The sequence below is a fragment of the Danio aesculapii genome, chromosome 25 (genome assembly GCF_903798145.1).
Source record: "Danio aesculapii chromosome 25, fDanAes4.1, whole genome shotgun sequence".
NCBI classification, from domain to species: domain Eukaryota; kingdom Metazoa; phylum Chordata; class Actinopteri; order Cypriniformes; family Danionidae; genus Danio; species Danio aesculapii.
Window position 1 is genome coordinate 5,727,151 of NC_079459.1, and position 12,008 is coordinate 5,739,158.

General features: G+C 37.6%; 1 protein-coding gene across 1 annotated transcript; it reads left to right on the top strand.

Moving 5' to 3' along the window:
* Positions 1–2,054: 2,054 nt before the first annotated feature.
* On the top strand, positions 2,055–11,878 carry duox2 (dual oxidase 2). The gene is made up of 7 exons (XM_056452277.1): positions 2,055–2,234; positions 4,009–4,066; positions 4,474–4,608; positions 8,160–8,367; positions 8,475–8,689; positions 11,267–11,484; positions 11,816–11,878. The coding sequence occupies exons 1-7, from the start codon at positions 2,088–2,090 to the stop codon at positions 11,822–11,824; spliced, it is 990 nt and encodes a 329-aa protein (XP_056308252.1). The 5' UTR covers positions 2,055–2,087; the 3' UTR covers positions 11,825–11,878.
* The last annotated feature ends 130 nt before the right edge of the window (positions 11,879–12,008 follow it).

Genomic DNA, 12,008 nt, shown 5'->3' on the forward strand with positions numbered 1-12,008 from the left:
TTATAATTTTACTTGCGTGAGCGTTAACAACTGTAATAGCGTTTTCCTTGTACTAGCGATTTCATGCTTAAATCTACGTGTGACTATGATGCATATGAGTAGCAAATTTTGTTTTGAAATGTAGCCTAATATAATTACAATGCAATATGTAAAAGGGCAAAGTAGCTTATTTCTGTATTTAAATTGGCAAGACAGCCATTGCCTTCGTGCAAAGTTTGGTGCAAAACAAAAATCAAAATATTACCTATCCTGTATTGATATTTTCAACCACAGATTTGAAATAAATCTTAGGATGTTTAAAAAAAATTCAATGAATATGCCTACGTCAGGACCAATGTTAAGTCGAAGTGGTTTTAATAATGGATTCTCGTGGTGGTCAGTTCGCAACGAATCGTTCTTTTTTAACCGGTTCTTTAGTGGACCAGAACCGTGCAGCAGCAGGTCTCGCTCTCTAGTCTAGACAACTCAATCTCACAGCAATTCGTAACTTTTTGATTTAGTGGCTATTCGCATGAATTAGAACAGGTTGTAGCGATTTTTGGAATATAACTGGTTTCTTTCGGACATGATCGATTTGAGAACCGACTGCCACTCCTGGGGGCTTTGCAGTCTGCACGTAGCCAACATTAGCGCCCCTCCGGCACTTCACGTAGTTGCATGGGCTCAGAATTGCTGGTGACCTTTAACACCTTCTAAAAAGTTAAAGCATTAGCATGTAGACCTAGTTCACATATTAAAACTCTACGTGGTTGGAAACGGCAAATGTAAATATTATAATGTCATGCAAAATGCAAATAGGCCTACAGAAACATTTACAAATTGCACTTTAGTAACGTGTTTTTTCTTTTTCTTTTACTGTTAAAGTTATGATACAACAGAGAGCATTTCCACTGAAAATTCCTTAAGGAAACAAGTTTGGTTAAGTTTGTATTTTTTAAAAGTACAAGTATTTGTTTAGGTTCGCTGAATTAACTTTGATTTAATGTCTGTTTTAATACAAAAAGTGTGTGTTCATTGAATCGTCCTTAAGGAAACAAATTAGAGAGATTAAGCATCAACTAAATTTTTTAAAACAAAAAAAGTGCACCTATATTTGTTAAAATAAGCATTTTTAGCTGCTAAAATTACAACACAAAAGAGCACATGCTTAATGAATCCTCCTGATTAAAAAAAAGTATTTCTTTCAATTAACATTTATACCACAAAAACCTACAAAAGAGCACTTGTTTATTGGATCCTCCTGAAGGAAATAAATCGGTGAGGTTAAAGGGATATTGTACCAAAATCTGAAAATTTAGTTATAATTTTCTCATCATCCTCCACTTGTATCAAACCAGTTTGAGTTTATTTGCTCTGTTGAACACAAAAGAAGATATTCTGAAGAATGTTGGAAGTATTAGCCATTAACGTCTGTACTTAGAGTTTCCTACTACTACTGAAGTCAATCGCTACTGGTTTCCAACATTCTACAAAATGTCTTTTTTTATGTTTTTTTATCAGAAAATTGGTCAATGCTGGAACCACTCAAGAGTGAGTAAACAGAATAAAGTTTTATTGTTGGGTAAACTATCCCTTAAAGGTTCATTTTCATGTTCAAACTCCACTGTAAAAATTATATGATCAATTAGTCCTGACAGCATATGTTTTTAGTTAATTGTAACTTATTAAACTAGTTAATCATGTTCTAACTTAATTTTATAGGTTACGCAAGCTGTATTAAGTCAGTTTAAAATCATATGAGTTCAATGGACTCATAAGGTTAATTCGATTGAGCTTAAAAATTTAAGGTAACCAGGATTTTTTTTTACAATGTACAAGTAGTCCATGTCTAAAATGTGTGTGAAAAGAGAGTAAATTTATTGAATCCTCATGAAGGAAACAAGGTTTGTGAGGATATGGGTAAAATTAAAACTATACAAATGTAAGGTTAAGATGCACTTCAGCTATATCAGCCTCCAAATTTCAATCCCCTGAAAGTGAGTGTAAAATGTGCACACCAGCAGACTGTTATCTGCAATCTTTAGGTAACTGAGCCTCTGGCCAACACTGTCCTGCTTTCAGCTTTAGTTCTCGCCTGTGGAGGGAAGATGACTTTCTACGATGGCATTTACCCGTTTTACTCGCTACAAAGGAGCCCGTTCATGATCGACATCAGCCTGCTGGTCGCGATCCTGGTTTTCTCAGTTCTGGCTGTCAGTTTCCTCTTCATTCTACCGGGAATACGTGGCAGATCGGTGAGTTGCATCAAATAGTCTAGAAACAAGGCATCTACAGATTTGTATCGATAAAGAAATATGCAAGATGATACAATAATGGTAAATGAGGTGAAATGTAGCCAATCTTGACGGTTTTATACACTCTCAGAAATGAAGGTACAGGAGCTGTCACTGGGGCAGTACCTTTTCAAAAGGTACATATTTGTCCCTGAAGGGTCCATAATAGTACATCAAAGGTACTTTTTAGGTACATTTGGGTACTAATATGGACCTTTTAGGTACCACTGTGGACTATTTGGGTACAAATATATATCTTTTACAATGGTACTGCCCCAGTGACAACTCCTGTACCTTTATTTTTGAGAGTGTATACAGTCAAGCCTGGAATTATTCATACCCCTGGAAAATGCAGACTTTTGTTCACATGTAAATAAGAGCTGAGAAATATCTTATTTTTTTCAAGCCTCTTGTTTTTCACATATCTTCTTTTAGGAAAAGCCTGCATCATTTGCGTAAAAACAATTATTTAAAAATGTTGCTGCATGGTTGAATAAAAGTAACTTCAAGTCAGAATTTGCCAGGGGTATGAATAATTATGCGCTAGACTGTATGAAAGGGCATTTTCATTTATAATTTAATTTGATGCCTGTAAAATGATGTAACCATCATGTAAAACGGTTAATAAAAGTACCTTAAGTTGATATCAACCATGGAATGTGTATTTAATATACATTACACAGTTGAAGTCAGTATTATTAGCCCCTCTTTGAAATTTTTTTAACAGATCAAGGAAATTTTCACAGTATGTCTGATAATATTTTTTTCTTCTGGAGAAAGTCTTATTTGTTTTATTTCGGCTAGAATAAAAGCAGTTTAAAATTTTTTAACAACCCTTTTAAGGTCAAATTATTAGCCCCTTAAAGCTATTCGTTTTATTTGACAGTCTACAGAACAAACCATCGTTATACACTAACTTGCCTAATTACCCTAACCTGCCTAGTTAAGCTAATTAACCAACACAATCTTACGGCAATTCGTAACTTTTTGATTTAGTGTCTAATTCGTATGAATTCGTACAATCTAATTCGTACAATTTAGTACTATTTGCTCATCCCCCAATGACGGTTGGGTTTAGGGGTGGGGTTTGGTGCCACGCCTCCTTTTTAATTTCAATTTCGTATGACTGAATTCGTTTGAATTCGTACGAATTAGCCACTAAACTGACAAAGCGTAAAATACTTACGTTTCCTCATGAGATCAGGCTGGATTCTCCTGTCTTTGCTTGCTTTTGTGGATAAGCTGTTTGTGGTGAACTTGAATGAGTTACTGACATTACAAAGATAAATATTCTAGAAATCGCTGATTTGGACCTAGTTAAGCCTTTAAATGTCACTTTAAGCTGTATAGAAGTGTCTTGAAAAATATCTAGTCAAATATTATTTACTGTCATCATGGCAAAGATAAAATAAATCAGTTATTAGAAATGAGTTATTAAAACTGTTATGATTAGAAATGTGTTGAAAAACTCTTCTCTCCGTTAAACAGAAATTGGGGAAAAAATAAACAAGGGGCGAACAATTCAGGGGGGCTAATAATTCTGACTTCAACTGTATGTGAATTTAATTAAGTGACAAAGATTCTTTTTCTGTATACTTATTTCAAGGTCTAACAGTAACATATTTTGGACAATCTTGTGTCCCTATTCTTCATCAAGTCTTGTACATTGTGTTTTGTTTTTGTCAAAGACGTTGAACGAATGCGCAAAATGATGTCAACGTGCTTTCTTTTTCAGAGATGGTTTTGGATGTTCAGGATATTCATTAGCTTATTCATTGGAGTTGTTTTAGTTGGTGAGTATCTCTCTATTTTTAAAATAAATTAATCTTTTGCGTAGTGACCTAAAATAAATTCATACTCAGGTCAAAACTAAACTGCATGAATCAGTTTGCATTAGACAACAAAACCCTGCTTGACCTTTCATCTACTAAAGTCAAAATCTTCTGTGATATTTAACCAAGGGCAAGAAAATAACCAGAGATTGTCTTTCATTAAATTTAATGACACTTGATTTGACATACTTGTTACGTAACTCGATCATGTTCATACATAATGTTGTCATGTTCGTGCATTTTTAAGTGTGAGTAAGAGTCTAAATATTCAGCTGAACAATAGAAATAATGTCAGCATACTTTAAGTCTTGTAATTATTTCAGAGGTGTCGAACTTGTGTAATGCTAGACTTGTCTTCTGCACTTCAGTGCTTAATTTCACTGGAGACTGGGCTGAAGCCAGAGTGAAGGCCAACACCACCTACAAATCCTTCAGCACGGCGGTGGTGTCTGCTGAAGTGGGCCTTCATGTGGGGCTTTATGGAATAAACATCACACTCAAAGGTGAGCAGATGTTTTTGTCCACAGGTCACTTTTACTATTTGGTGGAAAACACAATGATCAAATGTAGAGAGCAGCCAGAAAAGCAGGAATTAGCAAAATTAGCAGGAAGTAACCAAATCCTTCAGCAAAAAATCTGCAAATATGACACATTCTGCTCCACCTCTCACTAATTACTTTACAAACTTTTGGTTCAGCCTTTCCCAAACATAATGTTTCCTATTAGAGTCAAATAAATGAAACATGCTTTCATCATTAAGGTGAACTTTGCTCCATTTCTCTGCACTCAACATGCTAATCAGCAGAGGTCAGTCTGGCCTTTCGGTTCTTTCTCCTGATGAAGCTTTGGTCACTGCAGAGGTTTTCAGTCCACATTCTCTCACCACTGTGGAAATACATATCCCTACCCTGTTTCGATGGACTGATAATCAATTCCTACTTCAGTATTTAATCGATTGTCTACTGAGATTCTACAGATTCTCCAACGCAATCTCACTGCAATTCGTAACTTTTTTATTTATTGGCTAATTCGTATGAATTCAGACGATCTAATTTTTACAATTTAGTACGATTTGCTCATCCCCCAATGACGGTTGGGTTTAGGGGTGGGGTTAGGTGCCACGCCTCATTAAAATCATACATTTTCGTACAACTGAACTCGTATGAATTTGTACGAATTAGCCACTAAACTGACAAAACGTTAAATATTTGCGTTTCCTCGTGAGATCACGCAGTGTAAATTATCAAGGACAATCAGAGAGAATCAGCCACTCAAAATCATGCTGTGTGAAATGAGTTCTGCCTGAGTAATTCATCTGCCATGACCTAAAGCAATGTTTCTCAACCACGTTCCTGAAGGACCACCAGCACTGCATGTTTTGGATGTCTCCTTTATCTGTCACGCCCATTACAGGGCTGTTTTTCAAAATGTGTTCTTCAGTGATCTTGGGAGGTGGGAAGCGCAGCATTTTAAATAGATTTATTATTCAAGTTCAGAGATATAACTTATTTATCTCAGGAGTTTCCCTAAAGGAGAAACATTAACATGAAAATCTTCATAAAGGCATAAACACATTAAGGGAGTTTCTTTGTTGAAATTCGTATCAAAGTGTGTTTTATTTGTATTGTGCAGCATTTATTCTTCAGAAGTTCGTTCTTCTGAGGTTACAGGCAAGACCGGTCTTCACAAGAACGCAAGTTCGTTCTCTGGGTTATTAGAATTGAGAAACAGCCTAGGTTTTTTAGTCTCTGCTAATGAACTGATGATCTGAATTAGGTGTGTTTGATTAATGAGACGTGGAAAATGTGCAAAGCTGATGGTCCTTCAGGATCATGGTTGAGAAACTCTGACCAAAAGCCCAAGAGAAAGCAGACTATAGGTCAGTGGGAAGGAGTTATGGGCACACCCATCTTCTGCCACCCTCCCATTTTGTTATTTCTCCCAGGAAAACTCCCATAATTTGTATGAGACTCCATAATCTCCTCGATCCTCCACTTTGATATAGTACAATTGGTAGATTGTTTTGCCATTATTTGGTACAAATGCCAAATTATTCAAATGACTTATTACAGGGTACTATTTCCAGTCTCGCACGTGGTCTAATGCTATTTCCTTACCATATCTCGAGTGCGTTTGTGAGCCAGAGTTGTCAGCGATGGTTTCTAGTTTAGTGTTTCTCAACCATGTTCCTGGAGGACCACCAGCTCTGCACATTTTTCATGTCTCCTTAACCAAACACACCTGATTCAGATCACCAGCTCGTTAGCTAGACTGAAAGACCTGTAATGGGTGTAACAGACAAAGGAGACATCCAAAACATGCAATGCTGGTGGTCCTCCAGGAAGTTCTTTGAGAAACACCGTTCTAGTATATTCTTGTATATATGAACACAGCGCCACCCCTGATAGTCATTCATTTTTTTCCTTTGGCTTAGTCCCATATTTATCAGAGGTCACCACAGTGAAATGAATCTCTAACTATTCTGGCATCCGGGTTTTATGCAGGGGCTGCTCTTCCAGCCACAAACCAGCAGTGCAAAACCCCTGAAAGTCATGCAGTGTGAAAACGATGGCGATCCGACAACCTTTAAAAGCACGCAGTGTGAACTAGCCATCACCTGGAGCATCTGAAAATGTACTCGATGATAGATGATGATCGATGTTGGTTTTTCCAAAAAAATCATGTACATTTTTATGTCGTGCTGCTACACCAGAATATACAGTTGAAACCAGAAGTTTAAAGAAGTTAAACTCTAAAAACATAACCATTTTTTAAAAAATGTCTGATGGTAAATCATACTAAACGTTTACTATTTTAGGTGCGTTAGGATTACCTAAATGATTTACATTTGCTAAATGCCAGAATAATGAGAGAATTTTTGGGGGGAGAATTTTTTATTAATTTCTAGAGTCAAAAGTTTACACACATTTCCTTGGTATTTTTTAGCTTTGCTTTTAAAATGTATAACTTTGGTCAAATGTTTTGGGTATCCTTCCACAAGCTTCTCACAATAGTTTTTTTGTTAATTTTGGCCCATTCCTCCTGACAGAATTCACTCGCACAAGCTTTTTCAACTCTGCCCACAAATTTTCTATAGGATTGAGATCAGGGCTTTGTGATGGCCACTCCAAAACATTCAATCTGTTGTGCTTAAAGCACATTTTAACTAATTTAGAAGTATGCTTAGGGTCATGGTCTGTTTGGAAGACCCATTTGTGGCCAAGTTTTAATTTCCTGGCTGATGTCTTGACATGTTGCTTCAGTATTTTAACATAACGTTCTTTCTTCATGATGCCATCCATGCTGTGAAGTGGACCAGTCCCTCCTGCAGCAAAACAGCCCCACAACATGATGCTCCCGCCCCATACTTCACAGTTGGGATGGTGTTCTTAGGCTTGTAGGCTTTCCCCTTTGTCCTTCATATGTAACACTGGTCATTATGGCCAAACAGTTCAATCTTAGTTCCATCAGACCACAGTACATATCTCTAAATATTAGTCTTTTTCCCAGTGTAATTTAGCAAATTGTAATCTGGCTTTTTTTATGATTCTGGCTTGTTGATTTTCCCATGTTGTCACACAAGGAAGCAGCGTGTTTGAGGTTTTCCTTAAATACTATTCTACAGTTGTGCCTCCTATTAACTCAAATGTTGTCAGCCAATCAGAAACTTCCAAAACCTTGACACCATCATCTGAGCTTTTCAGAGGCATAATAATCTTATTTTATGTAAACTGTAAAGTTATAACAATTTCTCAAAAAATATCTCTCTCGTTATTCTGCTATTAAGCATAACAGAAACAAATTTGATAATCCTAACTTACCTAAAAGAGAAAAAGTTCAGTCACATTAACATCTGACTTTTTAAAAAATGGTTATGTGCCTCTTTATACAGTGTGTGAAAACTTCTGGTTTCAACTGTATGTAACTCATGAATTGAGCTTAAAACTGCTCTTTCACTTCGGTTTAAATAACTTTAAATAAGCACCAGTGACCTTGAAATTCAGGAAATTGTAAGTTGCTCTGTAATTTTGATCTCCTCTGTTTGTCCCAACAGGTGAGCCAGTAATCCAAATAAACGAAACCATCAACTACAATGAAATAATCAGCTGGTCGAGCAGTGTGGATGAGCAGTACGGTGACGCTCTGGAGCGAGGTCTTCCCAACCCAATCCTTTACATCGCAGAGAAGTTCACCTACAACAGCGCTTGCGGACTCATCTACCAGTACAGATACTCGGGCCACTTTGCCTCGGCCAACCTGTGGTAAACCAACACACACACACCGGCAATCTCCTACCGTAGTGTAAAGAAACTCTGTCCTATTCAACAAATGCAAACAAGCCAAAGTAAAGAATGGCCTTCTCCCACAGGACGGCTTTTTGCTGCTGGCTGCTGGCCAATATCCTCTTCTCAATGCCTGTCATCCTCTACGCCGGCTACATGATGATAGCCACGGCTGCTTTCATCTTCTTCTCTGTGGCTTCCTTCTCAACGATATACAACGTGACCCCTTGTGACTTCAGTATAGGAGCAGAGTCTTTAAGGACAGACTACAGCCACTCCTTTTGGCTCGCTCTGGCTACAGGTAAATGCTTCTAATGGGAAATGGTACCACTCTTGAAAGTTGACAGCAATAAATACTACATAAATGCCTGTCAGACACAACAGGTTGGTTATAGGCTATGTCTAAAATAGCATAATAAACTGTTGGTATTAAGGGCGGCACGGTGGCTCAGTGGTTAACACTGCTGCCTCAAAGCAAGAAGGGCACTAGTTCGAGTCCCGGCTGGGCCTCTTGGCATTTCTGTGTGGAGTTTGCATGTTCTCCCCGTGCTTGCGTGGGTTTCCTCCGGGTGCTCCTGTTTCCGCCACAGTCCAAAGACATGCAGTATAAGTGAAATGGATAAGCTAAATTGTCCATAGAGTATGTGTGTGAATGAGTGTGTATGGGTGTTTCCCAGTACTGGTTTGCAGCCGGAAGGGCATTAGCTGCGTAAAACATATCTTGGAATAGTTGGCGGTTCATTCTGATGTGGCGACCCCTGATAAATAAGGGACTAAGCCGAAGGAAAGTAAATGAATAAACAGTGTATTACATTCAACTTGAAATTCATTCATTTTCTTTTCGGCTTAGTCTGTTTATTAATCTGGGCTCGCCACAGTGGAATGAACCGCCATCTTATCCAGCATATGTTTTACGCTTTTAGCTGCAACCCATCACTGGGAAACATCCATACACACTCATTCACTACAGACAATTTAGTTTATTCAAGCAAACATGGGGAGAACATGCAAACTCCACACAGAAATGCCAACTGGCCTAGCCGAGATTTGAACCAGCGACCTTCTTGCTGTGAGGCGACAGCGATACCCACTGTGCCACCGCATCAGCTGACTTGAAACGTAATAATATATAATAATATATAATAATAATATATAATAATATAAATAATAATATATAAATATAAATAATATAAGAACAACACGCCACAAATTTGGACTATAAATCCAAACAATGATAGCAGCCTGGTTAATTGTGTTAATTTTGTCAATGAAAATGGCTTAACAAACAGAAACTTGACACGTTAGGTGCAGCAGTAATGAGACTGAACATGCGGTCTGATCAAATGACTGAACTGCACAATATAGCGGAATATTACAGAAGTTATTATTGGATCGTTTTTAGCATTTTGACTACATTTTAGTCTCCTCTTTTTTTGTCAACAATAATGGGCTGCACATTCATTAGATGAGCGTATCAGAGCACACACTTTCATAGTTTTCAGTCTCGTTACTGACCCAGACGGGGCTTGAACCAGCGACCTTCTTGCTGCTATTTTCAGTGACAAACTTAACACAGCTAGTTAAATAAAAACGACCAATTAAAAAATAGTGCATACTATAAACTACAGCTTTTCGACCTCCTATATAGCATTTTTGGATGCAGTGAGAGTGTGCATTAACGTTAGCATTAGCATTAGTTAGCATTAGCAATTAGCATCCATAAAGATAAAAAAAAGCCTTAAATAAAATGTTGACAGCCATGATATATAGAAAAATGTACAAATATGAGATAAATATGACAAACTATTATTTAAAGGAAATAAATATTCAATCCGGGCAGCATGGTAGCGCAGTGGGTAGCACATTCGCCTCACAGCAAGAAGGTCGCTGGTTCGAGCCTCGGCTGGCTTTTCTGTGTGGAGTTTGCATGTTCTCCCCATGTTTGTGTGGGCTTCCTCCAGGTGTTCCGGTTTCCCCCACAGTCCAAAGAAATGCGCTGTAGGTGAATTGGGTAGGCTAAATTGGCTGTAGTGTGTGTATGTGTGTTTCCCAGTGATGGGTTGCTACTGGAAGGGCATCCGCTGCATAAAACATGTGCTGGATGAGTAGGCAGTTCATTCTGCTGTGGCAACACCTGATTAATAAAGGGACTAAGCTGAAAAGAAAATGAATGAACAAAATATTCCATCTGAATATACTTAGTTATAATAATATAAGTACACATAGTATTACAAATAACATATATTTAAAATCATTGCAAAATGGGTTTATATATAGGCCTTTAATACATTTTAATATTTCGAGAGCCTAATGAGATGGACTCATTATTTCATTTACTGAGCATAGAAGTGGGCAATTGTTGCGCATTTCGCTTTCTGTGACTCTTCGGTTGATTTTCTGAAAAGAATAAGCAGTAATATAGCACATAAATGCAGTTTTTACTTCAGTTACACTCTATTCATAGAAGTAGATGAAATTAAAAAGGCATTGGTTGCTGATTGGTGCATTTTCTGTACAGCATTATGGGTAATGTAGTTTTCTGCATAAATTCTAGCGTTGAACACAAGCATATACCAATGATTAACAACTTTGGAGCTCCCAACAGGTCTGACTTTAATATGTTATTCCTCATCAATGCTCCACAATGACTTATTTGCTCAGCAATAATCGATTTTTAACGCAGGTTTTGAACTTCTAAAATAATTCAGCTTAATATTGTGTCTTGCATGTCATTGTACAACTGCTATTGCACAATAAAACCCATCCTAGACCGTAGACTGACCACACTGTCCCAGTTAATTCTGCAGTGACTACACGGCTGTGCTCTGTCCCTTACCTAATAAGAGGTGCTAATCTGGTGACTGCGGTGTATCTCCAGGTCTGCTGTGCGCTGTGATTGGTTTGCTGGTGGTGTTGCTGGACTGTCTGTTTCCTGCGAAGATGAGGGAGGCCTTCAGTGTAGGTGTGGATGATGAGGATGACGAATGCTGTGCTGATGAAGGTTACCTCAACTCAGGCTTTCTGGAGGGAGTGATCTCTGATGATGTCACTCCGGCGGAGAACGACTCCTTGCCTCAGCAGATCACTACACTAACAGTATGTTGCACAACATAAATCAATGCATTTATGGGGCATCAGAATAGGACGTGTGTTTGGATATAACTTTGACCACACTTTGTTAAAGAACATATTTTTTTTGTCCCTAAAATATCAAACGTGGACACGCTTTAGACTTTGCGCTTAAATCGTTAAAATAGAGCCCAAAATGTGCAACTTTTGCTACTTATTTTATGACTTTCCCCCCATGGCAGAAACAGTGGCTTCCATAACAATGAAATCCTCTGACTATTAAGACCAATGTGTGTTTAACAATTCACTTTAGTGTTTTATGAAATGTTTATGGCTTTATTATTTTGATATTTTCCAGAGGCTTTGAAGGACGATTTGCTGTCATCCCCATCTACTACTTGAAAACTTACAGACCCATTTGCTGGGAGCAGCTGTACTGTATATACTATTGTTACTGGTCAAATGTATTTTTAACTGCATAATCATATGTAAATATGTACATATTGCAAAAAATAAAAGAACAAATTCTACAATGTGTTCATTTTCATTAT